The sequence below is a fragment of the Pleurodeles waltl genome, chromosome 3_2 (genome assembly GCF_031143425.1).
Source record: "Pleurodeles waltl isolate 20211129_DDA chromosome 3_2, aPleWal1.hap1.20221129, whole genome shotgun sequence".
In the NCBI taxonomy this organism is placed as follows: domain Eukaryota; kingdom Metazoa; phylum Chordata; class Amphibia; order Caudata; family Salamandridae; genus Pleurodeles; species Pleurodeles waltl.
In genome coordinates, this window is record NC_090441.1 from 197,130,213 (window position 1) to 197,152,398 (window position 22,186).

Sequence of the window (22,186 nt, forward strand, 5' to 3'; positions counted from 1 at the left end):
AAAAACAGGCCTTTTCTATCTATGCACCCATAATCTAGAACAACATCCCTGTGCGCATCAGACCAACCCATATCCTCTTCCAATTCAGGAAAGATTTGATGGCTCACCTTTTAAAGTGCAGTAAATATCAAAACCTTAACAAGCTCCTTATTCTTAACTGATGAGTAGTCCAACTGCCTTACATCTATAAACCATTGTTGATCGTGAACATGGTTGCCTGCCCTGTATAGTTGTTTGTTGCCCTTGGCTAGGTTTGCACTTTACAAATATCCACACCTACGTAGCAGTGGCAAATGCTGACAACAATGTTCCCTTCACACAACATGGGGTAGAAACCTTGAGATGGATATCCATATTCAGATGGATATAAGATGTGCATTTTCAAATAATGCGGTAAGTAAACTGGGAATATTTTAAAGCAGTGGTTCCCAACCTGTGGTCCGGGGACTCCTGGGGGTCCGCGAAGCCTCTTCAGGGGGTCCGAGACGGCGTAGAAAATTAAATAATATTAACAGAATAGGTCCCCAGCTTTCAGTAATGACTTAGTGGGGGTCCCCGGGTTCCAAAAAAGATTCAGTGGGGGTCCCCGAGTTCCAGTTATGCTAAAATGGGGGTCCACAGAAGTGAAAAGGTTGGGAACCACTGTTTTAAAAGATGCAAATCTGAAAAATCTAATGTTTGGGAGCCTGTGTGCCTACTGATGGATGTGGATAACGAACATTACAACAGGTAAAAGCAGGTGGCATTTTTAGTACTCTCAACTGCATTTGAGATGAGGCTGGAGAAGCAGGGACAGGGAACTTGGGACTAGGTGTGAGCAGGTGAGATGGGTGGAGGTCACCCCATCCTCTGAGAATGGGACAGCTGAGTATGGATAGGGAACATTTACTAGCTTGAGGCATTTGAGGCAGGTGGTGATCATATGAGGATGAGGAATGTGGTCATGAAACATGTAAACTGGCGCAGGTAAGCTAGGTGTTTGTAGGTCAACGCTCACCTGATGGAAGGTCGAAGGCACGGTTTCCTTGTGCATCCATCTCCTCACCCTGGGGTTCCACCGCTTCATCTTCACCCGTCTCGGAGTCTGGAGAAAAGAAAGGAGGCCAGGACAGAGTGAGAATAGCGTCATGACCATGGCATGCACGTTTATGATTATGTTACAGACAAGCTGATGGCATAACATTGCTGACAAGTGCACTACTGGTAAAACCCAAGGCAAAGAAGGCTATTCCTTAAATCTGCACAGTGTTTTTGTGTGTTCATTGCTGAAAAAAGAGAAGTGCTCTTGTGCCCTCCTATCAAGGACGTAACTTGGCAATCTTATGGCCACTACTATTAACCCGTAATCTGTCGCCACAGAAGCCAGGTGTGGGCCATGAACTTTCTGACTCCTCTTCTCACTCAAGGTGACATTACCCACAAAGGTTCTCCCTAACTGGGCAAATAAATCCTCCCCACATGAGTTCCACAATGCATGTAAAATATCTTCAGTATACAAGTTCTTGGCGTGTATTTGATATAAATCAGTAGTACACTGAGCAGCATAGACAATGTTTTATAATTGCAGCACATTTAGACTACCATCAAATTTGGCACATAATGGGAACTAGGCACCATATGCTTTGCTCTGAGCATCCTTAGTAGAAACCTAGAGAACTGATAACAAAAACTTCAACAGCCCAAAGTAGGGGTGGGACCTAGCCATGCAACCACTCCAGAAAGGTAAACATGCAGCTATTTGAGCACTCCATCCTTAGTGCAGTCATAGTGTGACTGGCTCTATGGGACCGAAGGTGTGTGACACACATGAAGTCACAAGTATTTCTCCTTCAAACTGCTTGAACTAGAACATGGTGATTAAATGTACTGATATTCAGATCATGTGGAATTACGTCAAGCACAGCATCCATAAGATTGATCTATTCCTGGAGTGCTGAAAGACAATGGCTGTCACATCAGTGTACAAAAAAGTACAATCCTCTCCTTCATCAAATCACTCAGTCCAGCCATGTGCATATAATCTCTGAAGTGTCCACTTACTCTGTGAGGAAGCTTTGGAGAATACAATGCTGTTTGGGTGAGTAGAAGAGAATATGTGCACAAAATTGTGTTGCAGTGTAAAAATAAATGTTACTTTCCTTCAGTAACGAATCTTTCAGGGGGATTATATATGCACCTGCAGATTTCTCACCTTTCGAATATACCCTGGCACCAGACTAGATCAAGACAATTTTCCATAGCTTTCCACGGTTGGAAAGGAGTGCTGGCTGGCTTAAAGTTGTGCTACATTGATGTGAATGGAACCATGAAGTACCCACCTAGGTGCACCAACATCAGTTTATCAGCCATTTTTCCTGCATCCTTGGAGACATGCAGAAACATTCAGTCCAATAATTTAGATTAGAACATTTATAGTATGACCTATAACTGCCCGTCAGCATGGAGAGCTGGGAGGCATCGGTGAGAAATATGCAGGTAGAAAACCACCAAAAATATGATTACCAAATACAACAATCTTTTTCTTCTGAGGAATCCTTCTACTGTATATTCCTCACCTATTCCATAGGTTCCTAAGCAGTACTCTTCTCAGGTGGTGGGTATGAAGAAACGAACAGATGAGGAGATTTTGGTGCACAGAGCAAGACAAATGACCATCTCTTCTTATGTCTGAATCCAAACAATGATGCTGAATGAAGGAGTGACAGGAGACCCGTGCTTCTGAGTGACAGAAGCCACAGCCACACCCCTGGTCAATGCTAAGGTAGAAGGCTTTGTTAATGGTCCTGGAAACCCTGTGGTGGTTCTCTAACACATATTTAGACAAAGGATTGTCTAGTGGGAAAAAGTCCTTTCTTAACTAGCTTGCCTTTCTTACTAAGAGAAAGAGAGAGAGGGCCCTCCTGTCTCTATTACCCCAAGGGGACAGGGCACCGTAACACAGTGAATCAATCAAATTCCCCAAGGGGAAAAGGCAATCACCACACTAACTCAAATAATCAATCTCTCAAATGATCAATCTCAAAGTAAAGGAATCTAGTAGTATTAATTTAATAATACAAGCCCATATGATTGAAACCCAATATGACAACAATCACAAAACAGAAAAAATTATTAATAAAAAAATCACATATAAACAATAAAACCTTTCTTACTGACTGTAAACTATAAAGAGCCGGTAGTTAGACCTGATCTCCTTGGTGCGGTTCTTGTGAAAACTAATGACCCTTCTGAGGTTCAATCAGTATAATCTCTCCTCATTCCTTGGTGAGTTGAGGCAGACTGTACAAGGCAGCAAGGGTAATGGATTGCCAAGATGGAAATGGGTCACCAACTTAGGAAGGAAAGCTGCTTTAATTCAGAGGACCAGTAAGTCCAGAAAGAACAACATGTATGGCGAATGGATCTTAAGTGTGTGCAACTCACTGGCACACCTCACTGAGGTAATGGTTACAAGTAAAACTGTTTTAAATGGCAACAATCTCAACTGACAACAATGGCGGGGCTCGAAATGAGAACCCATAAAAAAAATCAAAAAGTGATTCAAGTTTCTGTGGGACATAACAAAGGTAGCGGGTGGGAACGTATTTGTCAGTCCCTTCATAAATTTCATCATGAAAGGGCTTTGAAAATGAATGGCTGAACAGGAAAGCAGAGCAATGCTGATAAGGCTAGAATGTATCCCTTGATAGTGTCCACTGCACAGTGCTGCTGGGCCAATGAGAGCACAAAGAGAAGGACCTTGGATAGATATGCCTTTTAAGGGATTCACATTCAGCACTGCACACCAAGTGACAAATCTATTCCACCTCTCAAGGTAGATTGCAACCTGAGCTGACAACAGTATGTCAACTACCTTCGTTGGCAGGGGGAGGAAGCCCAGGTACTCCCACTCAATCTCCAGGCACGAAGATGAGGCTCTTGAGGTTGTGGGGCAGGACCTTGCACTCTGACTGCCAGAGTAGCTCAGCCCTGGAGAAGGACAGAGGGGGAGACCGGAAGTGGCGCAGACGTCAATGTACCATACTCTTCCTGGCCAGTCTCAGGCAATGAAGGCTTGAACCTAGTCCTGGTAAGCCTTCCCAGAACCCGAGGAATCAAGGGTATGGAAGTAAACACGTAGTGAAGTGGAAAGAAAATACATACCCAAAGATCGCTGCTGCGGAAACTGGAGAGCACAGAGCTGTGGGCAATGAGTATTGCTGTGACAGCCAGACAGATTCACCTGAGAGATGAATCACAGGGCAAAGATGTATTGTACCACCTTTGGATGGAGGTGCAACATGTGGTTGATATGATGACACCAACTCAGGCTGTCGGTCCTGGTATTCAGAGATCCGGACAGATGATTGACAACTAGTCCAATCCCCTGCTGGTGTGCCCACTCCCATGGTTTCAGCACCTCCAGACAGAGCAGGTGAACTATAGTCCCCCTGTTTGCTGCTGTACCAGAGTGAGGTCATATATTTACTAACAAGATCTGGATATAGTTAGCACATATGGAAGGAAGGAAGGCCTTGAGCACAAGACACATTGCCGTTAGCTCTAGCAGGTTGATGTGCCGTACTTCTGGGAACCAGAAGCCTCTGATCTCCAGTTCCACCAAATGAACACCCCACCCAAGGGTGGATGCATCTGTCACCACCATAGTCACGGTGGAGGGAAGAAAGACATCCCAGGAGACAGATGCTCCTCAGCTGACCACCATGTCAGGTCTTTTACAGTATCTTGGGAGATCATAATGGAATCCAACAGATCTCCCCCATGCTGGAACCACTACCTATGGAGGCACCACTGCACAGACCTTATATGCCAGCTTGCAAATCTGTCCAGGAGGATGCTGGAAGCCAGACGTCCTAGCAGTCAGATAAACTGTAGGACTAGGATCAAACTTCCAACCTGAAACATTGGAATCATATCTTGAATGTCTCGGATTCTCTGGGGAGGAGGGAATGCCTGAAACGATGTCATGCTCAGAACGAATAGGAGACAGTGAGAGAGCTGTAGGTGTGACTTGGGCCTGTTGAACAGTAGCACTGCTGTTGCCTTGACACAACACCACCTACTGCAAGCTTGCTTGAAGTAGCCAGTCATCCTGGTACCGGGTTAAGGAGATCCCTGAGCTCCTTAGATGAGCAGTAACCATCACCTTCGGAAATAAATATCATGAAATAAACACATGCTCCAACCATCAATGACAGAGCGCTTCTAGTCACTTCATTACAAATTGGGGAACCAGCCAACAAATGAGAGCCCTCAGACCACTATCCTGCATAAAATGTGGCACTAAAATACATGCTAAATGTATAGCAAACCGTCTAATTCCCCCTCCTTCTCAAACCTCCCTGACCAGGCCATGTTCATTCCAGGCAGGTCAACTGTGCATAACTTGCATGCATGTTTTACTGTTCTTCACCACCAAGAGACGCCCCTAGACACAGATGCAATGCTCCTTGATGCTGCCAAAAAGTTAGATTCTTAAGAATGTGAGCAATTATTTACCACCCTCAGTAGAAATTACATGTCTAATTCTTTGTAGACTGGATTAGGTAGCTGTACTGTGGTCCTGTAACTCGTATTAGAGTCAATGGGTTAATATTCTCTCCAGTAGCAGTTTTCTGAGGCACTGAGCAGGGATGTTCCATATCCCCTTTGATCTTTGCAATCAAAGTGGTGCCACTGGACACAAAACTTAGACAACATAACTGGGAATATGCACTCATATATAGAATGTATCATTCACATTTCTCTCTACACCGATACTATGACTCAGTAACTGCGGGAACCCCAAATAACCTATAACCCGTTAATGTCTGAATTTATAACAATTGGTGTCATTTGAGGGATTAGTGTGAATTTAAGTAAATCACTGAAACTTTTACACCTCGCAGGATACATTTTTCACTAGAATTGTCCCTGGAATGGTGCAAGGGCTTGGCCAGATAGTTGGGGATCTAGGCCAGCTGCAATAGAGATGTAATTATTTGCAAGAACCATGGTGCCATCATACTAACTTAAAGCATCAAGTTAATTTGTGATCCACTCTCCCACTGTTGCTTACTGGGAATTAATAAATATGACGGTTTTTCCAAAGTTACTACTTGGAACATCCCCTTTTCCCCACTAAGGCCTTTTTCCTAACACTCATCAGGTCCTTGATGGTAAAATTGGCATGGGCTGGCAAGCACCACAGACCTAAGTGGGGATATTGGCATTTCATCAGAGTTAATTTGAGGCTTCCAATTTTGAAGTGTATTATCTGTTTGCACAGGCACACTTTGCGACTGTTGGTTTCATCCGTCACCCTAGAGGCTACATATAGCGATGGAACTATATAACGTAGCTCCTGCACTCCTTCAGTCTCAGGTGTGCATGTATATTTCCTTGACATTCAGCGACCATTGACACAATTAATCTAGACTTGCTTTACTCACCTGCTGTACTACTGCCTTTCAATCCTGATTGAGCAAGACTGAGAAGAAAGCACTAACTCAACTGCAATCTCTTGACTTCTTGAAGTGGAGGGATGTAAATAACAAGGGTAGTTTTATTACTCTCAGTGGTATCACTGAAAAAGCAAACCACACACTCCTTGATGTCTTATTTTTTTTATAGTCTTCAAATAGCATGTAAGACTAAGTTTCACCACCTTCCCTCTTGTGCCTCCTATTGTCAAAATGGTAAAACAGCTCACAGCTGTCAAGATGTTTAATAGTGCTGCTGTACAGATCTATACAGGGAGGTGCTCCACTTATTTGTCTCACCTCCAGGATAAAAAGGAACGGAACTCAATGATGAAATCACTGAAGAGAATTTAAAATTCTGTTGCACTTAAACAGGTATGCTATGTCCAAGTAAAAGCCTCAGTATTATTTATTTTAAGTTTCTGCAAAGACTTTTTCATACCCCTAGGAGTATGTGAAAATGTAGGCCCAGGGAGGCTTCCAAATATGCTTGATGTGGGACACCTGAGGTGGGCTTTCTACATCTGGCCTGCTGTTGCACTGGGTTCAGAGCTGCAGGCGAGAGGTAATAGCTTCTCTTTCCTTGACGATTGATAAAGATGTACCTCTTGATCCTCAGATGGAACTGCCAATATGGGTGAAAGGCATCCCTAATACAGTCAGAAAATGTGCACACTTGGCCGTTATATTTATCTAAAATGCAATTGGCTGTAATGAGCAACTCCAATCATATGCAGACAAGTTGCATACCAGGCCCACACACATCTGAAATCCACTTCTTTTCTTTCAATAGACGCACAGGATGAGACTCATTGCACAACATACGATATTGTAGCGATTATTAAAGTATTCTATTTAGGAGTATGGAGTAGGTCAAACCAATGTTCATAGCTGTTTGTGGCCCTGTAGTAGTTAAGATGAATAGTGAATTGGTAAGTCAGACATCTCTTTTTATGAAGTCTACAAACCATTGAAAAACTTTCAAACGTTTTTCCTATACCTTGAGTATTGTAAACACTAAGGCCCGTATTTATAGTTTTTTAGCACCGCATTTGTGCCTCTTTTTGATGCAAAAACGGCGCAAACGTGCAAAATACAATTGTATTTTGCAAGTTTGCACCGCTTTTGCGTTAAAAAATGACGCAAATGCGGCGCTAAAAAAGTATAATATGGGCCTAAGTGTGCAGCTATATCTAATGCACCGTGTTTACAACTATCTGATGCTGTGCTGTAACACTAAAGCATTATTTAAAAACAAAAAACGCACAAGACCAATATTTTTGTGGCTCATGCTTGCATTGACTATCACGATCGATGTTGTTGCTGATCCAGCTTTTTTCCTTCACGCAATGATGGAGATGTTCTGGGGTATCTGTTCCATCTGCAATGCCTCTAGGCACCGTGGTACCTTTCACTGCTTAGCTTGGGATTACACTGCTGACCCATTATAGACACCAGAATCAGTGCAACAGGATACCAATGATAACAGTGAAGCAACCAATTCGCTGCCATCCCCTTCATCTGATATTGTGCAATATCTAACCCTGCAGTATGCAAGTGGTCTGGACACTTTGCCTCATAAAGACACTGACCACCCCCTTCAGGTCTGGTCCCCGCGGAAGTGGTCAAATATCCTCACATAGGTCCTACTGCTTCCTCAGATGCATGGGAAAGCTCACTTTATCTCCTGTACTAACCCACATTGTTTCAAGATGATAAGTCACTGGATGACTCACCATTTCTGTCAATACACTCTTGCCTCAAAAGTCTACATGTTCTATTCCAACACGCACAAAACATACGCATGCATTGACTACTTTCTGGCTTCCAGAAACCTTCAGTCTTTGGTTAAGACGGTGGAGATTGAATCGTGCTCTCTCTTAAATCACGCAGTGATTTTGATAACATGGAAGTCTTCAGTTACACGCCGCTTGGCACGCCTGTGGCGGAGAAGGGACACACTATTGCAATGCCCCCAGGTGGTTACCCAAATCACTGAGGTGCTGAACACCTACCTGAAGCTCAATGACACGCCTGACATCTGTAACCACCCTTCGGGATGCCCTGAAAGCGGTCGTGAGGAGGGAATTGATTGCTTTTTCGGCAGAGGATAATGCACTGTGACGGAAAAAGCTTGAGTGCCTGAGCCAGCGGAGGAGGGAACTCGAACACATCCACCATCGTAGGAGAGCACCAAGAGTCTAACGCCAACTAGAAGCCGAGTGTAAACAGCTGAAACATGTACTGAAGACAAAGCATCCAAACGCTATTGGGTGAAACTTTTGTGACATTGATAATGATAGCAACAGATACGACACCCACAACTGAATTCCACATAATGTATCCGATTCCAATATGGCTGCCACTCATAGTACCTCCTATCAAAAGCCAGGATGATAAGGAAAAATCCAATACAAGATAAATTAGCAAGATTATGTGTGTGCCAATGCTCTGCTTACAAGGGGAACCAAAGAAAAGCCAAACAAAGCCAACCCTAGCCGTCTATCAGAGAAATAATTAAACCTGCATTTCACGATACATTGAATAGAGTACCCCCCACCGCACATTATGAGGATATTGTAAGTCACAGAGGTGTTCTGTGACTACATAGAGGAGCGATGCCTAAGGCTGAGTTCCTTCATAGGACAGAAAAAGTGAAAAACCCCACTTGCCACAGATTAAATATTAATCTACACATGATATTAAAGCAATGTGCAAACAAGTATATTTCTTTCATAATTTTCAATCCATTCATTACTTATGAAACACTCCACGGAAGTTTAATTATAAATATCCTGCAAAGCATAACAAGCACAACTAAAAAGTGACAAGACTCAATCACAGAGAAAAAATTATAAGCAATGTTTTTCTTAAGGATTTAAAGAATGTGGTCCTGGGGGTGAGGGCTGCCTACTTGATATTTCCCAAAAGCCAACAGTACACGTGTTCTATGTGACAAACAGGCAAGGGAATGTTTTGTGTTGATCCAACACTATCCACATTCTATATGTTGACAGCCAACTAATTTTGACCTAGTTGTGGCACACAGAAATATGTGAGATCATCAGCAGGGCGCTATGCCTTTGGTAATGGACATGTGCTTCATAAGTAAGGAGATTTTGTCTTATTTACTATGATGGATTATTCAAGGTGCGGTAAATGTTTAAACTATACTGCACCCTGAGTAATCCATCACTGGACACTTGCAAATATTGCGTTTGTTGGTTTCGGTACACCAAATAGGTGGCTCGATCTTTCCTTCAGCGCCCCATGGCACATTCTACCCTAAACTGAGGAACCTTCTCAACTTAATAACCAATGGTGCATGTAGTATGAGTCTCAGCCACCTAGAGCCTAAAGGACATGCACATTAAAAATATACAATAAAACACAAAAGTATCTGGGTTTGTGAATTATGCATACCAACCAGGCCTTTCTATTTTCTCTTCCCCCATGACACATGATCCATTTCATCCTATATAGATTAGTACCGTCAACTCAGCTGCCTAGGGTGAGGTGTAGGATGCATGCTCATACCTCACTGACTGTGCACTTTTTTTGTATCTACAGTGCACAAGTACTTTGAATTTTATGACACTACTGGGTATGTGCACAAAATTTAAACTTATTAGTACAATATTAAAGTATTTTCCTTTATGTACTAATAACAGAAAATCTCCTTATTTTGTACGCACAATGTCCATTCCCAAAAGCATAATGTATGACCTTGCATATTTGCATGTCCCATGACAAAGAAGTCAAAACACTTTGGCTGTGAGCATATAGAATGTGGAGGAGCGTCTGATCAACACAGAGCATTTCTCTTGCCTCTTTGCCACATAGGAAATTTGAACTACTGACTTCTGGGAACTATTAGTTAGGCCATTGAGTGATACTGCTGCAAGGCAAAGACATATCAGGGGAAAGAATAACGAAAAGGTGCATCAATAACATGCTTTATGGCACATGGGGTAATTGTGTGGGGCCCTCTTTATAGTAGGGCCGCCCGCACATGATCTCCAGTTGTGTGGTTTCGTGTTATTAATGGCTTTGGAGGATATGATGGTACCTACCACTTGTTTGTAGTGCTTTTAACATGCCTTTGTAAGTGTTGTATTGTATGATGTAAAGTTTTTGATTCTATATTTTTGTATATATAAAAGCCCTGAAGGAGTTCATTTTCTTTGAACAAAACGTGTTGGCTGTTTTTATAGAACAAAAGAAATTAAAATGAAGAAGACTTCATATGTTTGAGGATTTTGGTCTTTTTGTTGAGTGCACTTTCCTTATTGTTTTCTTTCTTTGTATTTTGTAATTTCATCCCTTCCCCGTGAGCCTTAACAGGCTCGAACCCTGTGTGTTGTAAGAGTTTTTTCACAGTGTCATGGAACTCTGAACTGACTTGCAGTAGCCTCATAACAGACAGCAGGGACGCTCTACTCCTTATAACACATGGCCACACCCAGTGCTTTAAATGGAAAAATAGAAGTGCAGGTACTCTGTACCAGAGTACCTGCTTGTTTCTGAGAAGTGCCGGTACTCTCCAATTAAAAGTATTACGTTTTTCTTGAGATATGCCGGTACTCTCCCTCGATAAAAAAAAAAAGTGCAGGTACTCAGTACCGGAGAGTACCGGCCCATTTAAAGCACTGGCCACACCATCATCTTTCTCAAAAGTAGCCTAATTCCTAAGTATTTTGCCCTTTCTGTGAAATAAATAGTATGTTTGCAAATATATGAATACAATTAGAATCTCTAGTGCAAGATTATTCACATCAAAAAGTAACTATATGTTTTGGTTGAAGACCAGTGCTTTCACTTTCCGCACCAGGTCAGTTGCAAGTCTGCTTCTTTCGGGTGAAAGCCTAACATTTGTTGAAGTTTCCTCTTTCGTATTGGGCCATTATCTACAGTTGTATTGTCATTTTCATTAGTAGTCCAAAAACCAGCTACCTCTCCTGTCATTCATTGTCTTTAGGCTTGTCCTTGACATTGCATCGTCACTCCTCTGCCTTTTGGCTAAATTTGCGCTATAGAAATACCATATACATACATACGTTCACATATAGATTTCAAATGGTCTTATTGTAGTCTGCTGTATGGGAAATGACTGCTAGGGTAGAAGAGGTGTTTGTGTTAATATACATCCTCATGCTACTTCTGTGAAATACTTGTATAGTATGCATGACAGTTCTTTGTAAATATTTTTTTCATTTGAACTCTATTATTTCTCGCCTTGGATAACTTTATAGCTCTCAAGGATAATTTCATACTTTATGCATTGATATTGATTGATGCCTGTTACATGATATCTATTTCTCCTAATACAATTGTGTGTCAAGTGAATGTTTCTGTTGTGGTTAAACCTTAATCAGGCCTATAATACATGGGAGCCTACAATCCCTGTATAAAAGATCTATACTACACCGAACCGATCCAACTCCCACCAGCAGCAAAGTTGCCGTGTCACTAGACATAGAAAAAGCGTTCGATATGCTGAGTTGGGATTTCCTTTTTCAATCACTCGCTACGATGGGGCTCAGCGCAGGATTTATAACAAGGATCAAGATCCTTTACTCTAATCCGTCGGCCTGCGTCAAGACGGGGCAAATTATCTCAGACCCATTCCCCATCTCCAGGGGCACCAGACAGGGATGCCCCTTGTGCCCTTTGTTGTTCGCCATAGCTATGGAGCCCTTGGCCGTTCACCTTAGACAACAAGCACAATGTTGGGGTATCCCAGAGCTACATACATTTCATATAATCTCCTTGTATGCGGACAACGCTTTGACTTATCTACTCGATCACACAACGTCCATGTGTCAGGTATTGGAGACCTTGGACTCCTACGCAGACATTTCCGGCCTGCGGGTAAATAAGTCCAAATCTTGTATTTTACCCCTATCTCCAGTGCCTTCGTAACTCCAGTCGGCATTACCGAATTATCAACTGCCATGGTGTCATACCACCTTTAAATACTTGGGCATACAGATGTACCACTCTCTCGAGGACCTTAGGGAGGGCAATTTGACAGAGCCCTTCGCTCCTGGGAACGCTTCCCCTGTCCCCTATGGGCAGGGTTTCTATCACAAAAGATGATCATCCTACCTTGCCTACTCTACTACTTTGCAGCGCTCCCACTTGTTTTACCACGCGCATTCTTTAAGACACTACAGGGCATTTTGACTGACTTTGTGTGAGGTAAAGACAGACACCGTGTGGCCTCGTCTATGATTCAACAACCACAGAATGGGGGCGGACTGGGTGTTCCCAATTTTGAAATGTATTATGCTGCAGCCCAGCTGCAGTGGCCAGCAGATTGCCTGGGCGATCATTCTTTGGGTGAAAAATCGGTCCTGCTTAGTGCCTTGGCTCCGACACCATTACTGACCTGGCTGTCAGACAAATCCTCCTCTCCTCTACATGGCAATACTGTATTGACTACTGCAAAGTCAGGCTGGCTACGCTATGTCCATGGCAGGGGACCTCGCATACCATATTCCCCCATATACCCCTTGACACTTCTACCTGAAGCACGGTCCTTGTTGGCGCACCATAATATGTCCTTGTGGAAGGCTGCCAGCCTTGTCACGACTGGAGATTTTTACTCCGAGGGCACACTACTAACATTCGACTAATTATTGTCCCACACAAAAATACCGGCCAGTAACTTTTTGGCATACTGCGCTATATGACATCTCCTTCACACCTCGTAGGGTCTGGGAGGCGTTGAACCTCCTAAGTCGCAGATCCTCACTCTACTCCTTTCAATGGGCGGTGCTGGGAGAGCGGTGTCACGATTGTACTCCATGCTCCTGCTGGACGCCCTCCTGGACCTAGAACATGCAAAGTCTCGCTGGGACGAGACGTTGCCTGCCCCCCTATCCTCGGCGGCGTGGTCGTCTGCGCTCTCCTCTGTTAAAACTGTTTCCCGAAACGCTACACCCAATTTAACTACATACACTGCTCCTACTTGCCCCCCCTCCATATAAAACGCATGTTCCCTGCTTCGGATCCAGCTTGCCCCCGATGCGCGCACCCACTGGCGGATTTTTACCACATGGTGTGGAGTTGTCCCCCGTTGGCTGTGGCTTGGCGACACATCTCCGACAAGGTGTCTGACATCACCACCCACGCTTTGCAACGACTCCCGAATCTTGCCTACTGGGATTAAGACGTCGCTGCAGCAAGGATAAGAAACTACATAGGTTTGTCGATCTGGCATACATAGTTTTCAAACGACAAATAGCCATTAATTGGAAGGCACCACATGCCCCTAATCAGGATGGGTGACTACGGATATTACTACAGCAGTCTCAGGCTGAGGCTCAGACACTGCGCAGTTTACAATATAAAGGACTAGTGCAGGGCGGCTCAGACATATGGGACGCCTTTATAGTCAAGATGGAGGTCAGGGACGACACTCGCCCACCTTAGATCTCCTATAGACATCGAGATGGGCTGGTTATTTGCCAGCCCGGATTTAATTTTGCTCTCTGAGTGACTATTGCGAATGCCGCTGTTCCCACGTGAAAGAGGGCGCCGCTAATGTACCAGTGTAAAAGTGCTCCTGGACATCCCCTTGACCCTATCTATTATGACCTGGCTCATCCCATCTCCGATTTGAAATACTTATGTTATACCCCCAATCACTAACACACTTGCATAACAAATGCCTATAATGCACGCCCCCCCACTTTCTTAATACTATTGCATGCGCCCCCCCCAGCCTCCCTGGCGTGGCTGCGGTTTGGCCACCACATGATACAGTTTATAGTTCAAAGTTGAAGTTGTATATGTAACTCTCTGTTAATGATAAAAGGTATTTCTCCCTTTTCTCTTCTCTATGAACCTGAATGGTCGTTTCAGTGGTACTCCACCATGTATGTCACTTTGAAATAATAAAGAAATGTTACAAAAAAAAATATATATACATATACACACATATAGTGACATAGGAAAGATATATATAGGTCCCGCTGTCAAACAGCCTATAGCCTCATAACCTCTGCATCTTTCCTATGTTACTTTGTTAATCTCACTATATATATATATATATATATGTATATATATATATGTATATATATATATACATATATACACATGTAGTGAGATTAACAAAGTAACATAAGAAAGAAACAGAGGTTATGAGGCTATAGAGAGAATTGTGCATAACAAGGGGTATGAGGCAGCTGGGAGAGTGGAAAAGGCTCCCCTTTATTGAAAGAGATGTCTTAGCGATGCATGTCCCACTGCTGCATCTCCCAGGACTTCAGTAGTGTTAATTGAAGGTGTGTGCATGTTTCCATGTTGTTACACAGCAGATGTCGGGCAACAAAACTCCTGCAAACAATGCCATGGACGTGGAGATTGCCCTTGTGGAATGTGCATGCAATGCAGAGTTCAAAGGTCGGCCCACCTTTTGATGGCAATAAACAATAGCACTGGAAATCCATCTAGATATGCGCTGTTTTGTTACAGGTCAACCCTTCCTAGGTGCACTGTAGGCTACAAAGAGCTAGTTTGATTTCTGGAAGGGTTTAGTCGTGTCTAAGTAGAACTTGATGCATCTTTTGGGATCTAACGAGTGGAGGCTCGCTCGGCTGCAGTCTGAGGAGTTGGAAGCAATGATTTAAGGATTACAGGCCCATGGAAATGAAAGACCGAGGGGACTCTAGGAATGGATTTTGGATTAGTATGTAAAATGACTCTCATCTTCCCTGAATTGGAGGGATTGTTGTTGGATGGTAAAAGCCTGAATCTCCCTAACCTTAAGTGCAGACGTTAGTGCGAGGAGTAGAGCCACCTTCCAGGAAAGATACTTCAAGTCTGATCTGTGGATGGGCTCAAATAGAGCTTTCATCAATTGTCCCAATACGATGTTAAGTTGCCATGTCAGAGGAGGGGCTCTGACTCGCGGAAAAGCTCTGAATATTCGCTTGAGAAATTGCTTAATGAACCTGACAGACTACAAACATGGTCTATCCGATGATCTTCTAAAACGGGAAATAGCAGTAAGGTGCACCTTAAGGGAAGTATGTGCCAATCCCGATTTTGCACAATGCAAAAGGTAGGGGAAAGATCTGTTCTAGAGATGAGGAGATGAGATGCACTTTAGCAGTTGCACACCACAGACAGAACCTCTTCCACTTCAGGCGGTATGTTTTATTAGGACTATCTGACAGCATATGTCTTTGCAGTCTTTGGAATATTCAGATGATCAAATTCTTGGAATTCAGGAGTCAGGCTGACATACTGAGGGAGCTGGGATCCAGATGCTGAACTTGTCCCTGGCTCATCGTCAGTAAAGATGGGATTGGCTTGAGTCTCAGAGGAGTATGTACTGACAGTAGGAGAAGCTCTGTGTACCAGTGCTGAGGCATCCATGCAGGGTATATTAGTATGATCTGAGAGGGATCGGTTTTCATTTTGTTGCGCACCATTGGAAGGAGAGGAATTGAGGGAAAGGCATAAGCAAATATGCCAGAGCATGCAATTGAAAAGGCATCCCCTCACGACCCCAGATGCAAAGAACTGCCATTTGGCATTCTGTGGGGTCACAAAGAGATCCAGACTCGGCTTGTCCCACCTGAGAAAGGTGGAGTCTAGCGTTCTCTGGTCCAATTACCACTTGTGAGAAGTGGTCCCCATCCTGCTTAGGGTGTCTGCTTTGGCGTTCTGGTGTCCTGGCACGTGTTCTGCCTTCTGGTACACTGTGTGGTGGATACACCAGCTCCAGATTAGCTGAGCCCCATGAGACAGTAGGCGAGATCAAGTTCCTCCCTGTTTGTTTAAATAGTGCATTGTTGTTGTGTTGTCTGTTCTGACAGGCACTGTAGAATGTTTGATCCTGGGAAGGAAGGCTTGCAGTGCCAGGTATACTGCCCTTAACTCGAGAAGATTTATGTGAAGGTCCCGGTGTTAAGGAAGCCACTTGCAACTGGCCTGAAGGTCCTGGAGGTAAGCTCCCCAACTATCTAGGGATGCATCCGTTGTTATTTTTGCAGTTGTCTTACTAGGGTTGATAGTTTTTTCTGTCTCTCGAGTGTAGGGTAGGTTATATTGAGACTGGTATCCAGTATGGCTCCCAAGAAGATTATTCTCTGTGATGGGTGGAGCACTGATTAGACAGTGTTGAGAGTAAGTCCTAGCTCTATAAAAAGATAAAAAGTAGCTATGGTGGACACCTTTGCGGATTATTTGGTTGAGACTTTCCCCAACCAGTCGAAAAGATTTGATGCAGCTATTGCCTGAGCTAAGCTGCAACTGCTGCCGGGCATTTGGTGAAAATGCGGGGAGCAGAGTTTAGACCAAAGGGTAAGACCGTGAATTGGAAGTGATTGTCGGCCATCACAAACTGTAGGAATTTTATGTGCCTCAGGTGGATGGCCATGTGAAAATAGGCACCTTGGAGGTCTAGAGAGGACATGTAATCTGCCTTGTTTAGGAGCTGCAAAATATCTTGGAGTGTGACCATGTGAAATGGTTGTTTCTTGTTGAGTTATCTCAAATTGAGAATTGGTCTCCATTGCTGTAACTTCTTTCGGATTAGAAAGAAACAGGAATAGAAACCTTATACCTTTTAGGGGAGGGAACGCTTTCTATTGCCCCTTTTTGCAACATGGCCTTTACTTCTAATTTGAGCAGGCGTATATGTTTTGGCATCCCCGGCTGAGATGATGTTAGATGTGGTCTTTGTACAAAGTCTAGACGATGTCCAAATTGAACTATGTCCAGGACCCACGGGTCTGTCGTTATCTGCCTCCATCGAGGTAGGTAGTCTGTAGTTCTCTCTGGTACCTTGGATTAGGGAGAAATTGAGGTAGCCGGTTCCTGGTTGCAGTCATTGTCTGAGGGAGGTATTCTTAACTTGTCTTGTAGACTTTCCTTTTGGAGGAGGTTAATTGTATGCAGCCACTGGTGGCTGGCTCTGATGCTACTGAGACCGGATCTGTTGCGTACTGCATAAGTATGCTAGATAGCGATACTAGTGATATCCTCCATGAAAAGAGTGTTGGCCTTTTCCTCTAGCACTGCGAAGAGGCACTTTCCTGTACTGCAATCTACCTTGCGACCGAGCAGTGTCTGTGTCCGACATGATAGTTTGGAGAGCCTTATCCACATGCTTACCAAACAAAGCCTCTCCATCATATGGTAAGTCCAGTAGGTGTAGTACTGCCACTCCTGCCAGCTGTCTAAATCCAGTAGAGGCAATGTCTAAGGTACAGTCAATAATTTCAGAGGAAGAACGTTGGCCTTCCAGCAACAGCTTCTTTGCTTCCCCTCTGACGATTTTGGGAAGTTCATCCAAATATTGGGATATATCCAACCATAACTGTCTGTCATATCTGCCGAGGAGTGCCAAGAGATTTGCAGCTCTGACAGGCAAGGTGGACATTGCCAAAAAATACTGGCCTATGTTATCAAGATGTCTGCCGTCTTTATCAGGTGGTGCTGTCAGAGGTGTGGAGGGGTTTCTTGATCTGCGCTGTGCTGCCTGTGAGATGACTGAATCAAGTTTAGGTTGACCTGTTAGGAGAGCAAGAGCATTTTCTGGAGCTCTGCATTTTCTTGTCCAGTTTGGTCAATAATGCAGGTACTGGAGCTGGATTACCATGATCTTTAAGCCCTGGCTCCACAAATAATCAATAATGAGAATGGCCCTTCCAGTTTTCTGAAAGGGCTCTCTGAAGTCATAAAGTAAACAGTCCTGTTGTGTTGCAGGCATTAACAGTTTTAATTGTGTGGTCGCTCTTTCTAAGAGGTTGTGGAAACCTCCTATGTCTTCTGGAGGTGACTCAACTGTAGCTGGCGTTGGGTCTGCTGGTGTGAGCAAGATGCAGTCATCCCATTTATCTTTATGTGTCTGAATTTCACCTTCTCTCTCTTCTTCAAAGGATGTAGGGTCATGTAGTGGCACCACCAGTCGAGAACAGTGTGAGATTGGTGTTATAGACAAACCTTGTGGCTGAGGAGGAAGCGTTTGGGTGGGCTAGAGTCTGCAGAGGCTGGAGCTTGCTGTGATGGAGTAGCTACTGGAGGGAATGTGATCTATAATCTGCTAACATTGATTTTAGATCAGAATAAGGACTGACGGAACACATATCATGTCTTGTTGGTACTGTTGAGGTTGATGAAGTTCTTGTGAGTAGTGTTGCTGATTATAATACTCTTCTTCCTCAGAGTAGCCTTGATATTTGGCATGCAGCTCAGATGGACTCCTTGCAGCTCCATAAAGGCCATTCTCATTGGCATCTAGCAGGTGGGATGGCAAGCGTGTTGACACACTGCTTGGTGATGTTATAGATCGCGTTAGTTGTGTATGTTTAATAGATTTCAGTGTTATTTGGGTTGTCAATGGTGTTGTTGTTTTGGATAGAGGCAGGGTGGTGGGTCTTTGCGTTGCCGTTGGTGCTTCAATTGTTGATGATTTAGTGGAATCCTTCATTGCTAAATCAATTGTAGGCAGCCCTGTCATCGATGGAGGCGTCATCGAGAGCCCCATCGGCGGGAGCGTCGATGGGAGCGTAGATGACAAGAATGACGATGGGAGCGTTGTTGACGAGGACATCGATGGACGTATTGTTGACAAGAGCATACATGGGATTACTGTCATCGGCAAGTGCATTGATGATGATGCAATGGGTATCGTCGATGGCAACGAAGGCTGTGTTGTCGACAATAACTTCATCAACGTGCAGGATGCCGCCGTCGACATTGTGATGGTGGTGACCGTAGAAGTCATAGGATAGTGTGAAGACAGCGCCGTTGCCCATGTCCTCGTCGATGGAGATACTGTCGACTCTGCACCCATCAACGGTGAGGAAGCTGGATTTCTGAAGGAATGTTTTACCTTAGTTGGTGGCATTGAAGGCTCTGAAGTCAATTTATGTGTAGATTTAGAGGAGAGACCTGACTTCTTTGGATCCTTTTGTGGCAGTATGGCAAATTTTTAAAGGCGATTTTGAGAAACTGTGATGTTTTACAGAGCCCTGAGCAGATTTATTTGGATGCCTTCTTAGAAGGTTCTGACGAGGTAGGTGAGACTGGAGCCTCTCTAGCATGTTTCACTGGTGTTCTAGAAGATGCAGTCAATTAGGTTTTGCTTTCTTCCTCACAGTCAGGGTTTTCTCAGGATTTGGATTTTTGCTGTCAATGAAGAAGTCTTCCCTCATAGCATTTTAAAGTTTTTGTAGAAAACGTGCAACATACCTTGCAGTCTCTAGTCTCGTGTTCTGGGTAGAGACAATATGTACAGTTCTTGTTGCATGTGAAACAAGGTCTAAACAGCCCCTTTTTTGGTGTCTCTGACATATTGGTTGTCAGGATGAAGCACCAATTTGTAGAAAATGGTTTTTTATGAAGTAGAAGAATGAAAATGAAGAGGCAGTGCTTCTGAAGCTACTGTGACTGGAAGAAAACCGAGCAGAGCTCAGAGGAGACTGCTTAGCAAGCAGTGTGGTGGAAAATCTGAGGGAAGGCAGCTTCTCTCAGGTGGGTTCTAAAGGGTGGTTGACTCTAAAGGTCCTTTTAAAAACAATTACTGTGATATGATACTAAACTAAGGTCCTATGTCCTACAATGTATGTCTGTAGGAGGCTGGTCTGGTTTGTAGTGGGTACCCAAGATACTTACACCTCATACCAGGTCCAGTTATCCCTTACTACTGAACTGTAGACAGTGTTGTAGCAGCTTAGGCTGTCTAGAGGTAGCTGTAGCTGTAGCAGTGCAGCTTAGGCTGAACTAGGAGACATGGAGAGCTCCTGAAATACCACTATAGTTTCACAGTACTTATACACAATAAAATACAATACTCAGTGTTATAAACAAATAAAGGTACTTTATTTTAGTGACACAAGGCCAAAATATCTTAGAAGCAATACTCCTTCTGGAGGTAGGTTTTATACACAATATATACACTAGTAACCAAAATCAGGTAAGTAAACAGTCATAGAATAGTGCAAACAGTAGAAAATACAATAGATTGCAATGGGCAATGGAATGCAAATGTCGAATTCCCACCCAGGCAAGTGTAGTGTGTAGAGGGGCACTGGTACTGTAGGAAAATACTAAAGGTAAGTAAAGTACCCCACCCCAGAGCCCAAGAAAGCTGGAGTAAAGTACAGCAAGTTTCCTCAGGATACTCTACAGGTCGTGATAAAGGATTTTGCAAGAACCAAGCAAGACTGCAAGCAACAAACAATGAATTCCTGGACCTGAAGACCTGTGGAGGGAGGAGGCCAAGTCCAAAAGTTGAATAAGGGTCCAGGAAGGACAGGAGCCCCTGCCAACCTAGAGGAAGGTGCAAAAGTGGATTCTCCGGTCAGAAGAAAAGTACAGAAGTGCACCAAAGAAGAAGATGGCTGCGGGTTCCTGCTTGGTGCAGGAGATGTCTCATGTTGAGTTGTTGGATACAGGCTGTTTGCGTCACTGGATTCCTCCAACAAGCCTTGGTTCAAGCAAGTACGAGGTTTGCGTCACAGAGGAGCTGCCTGGACCCAGGAGGGACCTGGGGGTCTCAGCTTGGACTGAGGAGACAGAGGGGGCTCTCAGCACTTCAGAAAGCCCTCAGAACACCAGGCAGCATCTACGGGAGTCCCATAACATGGGGACAAAGAAAATGCAAAGTGCGGTCGTCGCAGCATGACACCGGAAGGTCCCATGCCGCCGGAGAACAACTCAGGGAGCTGTGCGTCGTAGGATGGAGTGCTGGGGACCTGGGTGATGCTGTGCACGAAGAACTTTTGGAAGAAGTGCACAGAAGCCCAAGGAGCTGCAGAAGACATGGTGCACAGGGGTACTGTCGCAGCACGGGGAGGCAAGCTCTTACCACCACCAAATTTGGACAGCTGGACCTGTGGACAGCCTGGGTCACTTTGGTCCACCACCTGTGTTCCAGGGTGCATGCTCATCGTCAGGAGAGGAGTCCCAGAATACCGGTTGTTGTCGCAGAAGGGTGCCTGCTGAAGCAGGGAAGTGACTCTGCACTCTTCTGTGCAGGGTGAAGACAGGCAGTCTTCATAGCGTGCACACCTTGGAAACTGTTGCAAATGCTGTCTGAAGCTGAAATTGAAGCTCTCAGGAGTCGTTCTGGATACTTTGTTGCAGTTACAGTGGTTCCTGCAGCAGTCTGTGGCTGATCTGACGGTCAGAAGCTGAAGCAGAGGATGCAGAGGAGTCCTGGAGGAATCTTGCAAACCGAATCTGAGGAAACATCCAGAGGAGAGACCCTAAATAGCCCTGAGAGGGGGATTGGCTACCTACCCAGGTATGCACCTATCAGGAGGGGTCTCCAACATCACCTGCTGGCACTGGACACTCAGGGGTCTCCAGAGGGTCCCACACCTTGGAATCCAAGATTGATAACTCCAGGGACACTCAGGAGGAGCTCTGGGCACCAACCCTGGGGTGGCGATGGACAGGGGAGTGGTCACTTCCCTTTCCTTTGTCCAGTTTCGCACCAGAACAGGGACTGGGGGTCCCTGAACTGGTGTAGACTAGATTATGCAAGGAGTGCACTGTTTGTGCCCTTCAAAGGATTTCCAGAGGTTCTGGAAGGCTACCCTTCCCATGCCTGTAACACCTATGTCCAATAGGATAGGGTGTAACACCCCTCTCCTAAATGAAATGCATTGTTCTGCCTTCCTGGGATTGAGCTGTTCAATCACCAGGAGGGCAGAAACCTGTCTGTGAGGTGGCAGCAGCTGGGGCTGCAGTGGAAACCT

At 44.4% G+C, this 22,186-nt stretch overlaps 1 protein-coding gene across 2 annotated transcripts in view; it reads right to left on the minus strand.

The window, feature by feature from the left end:
• SPEG (striated muscle enriched protein kinase) overlaps window positions 1–22,186 on the minus strand; it is a 1,321,813-nt gene that overhangs the window by 998,595 nt on the left and 301,032 nt on the right. For both annotated transcript variants that reach the window (XM_069227158.1, XM_069227157.1), the window contains exon 2: window positions 998–1,084. In XM_069227158.1, the coding sequence (XP_069083259.1) occupies window positions 998–1,084 (87 nt within the window). The remainder of the gene's footprint in view (window positions 1–997; window positions 1,085–22,186) is intronic.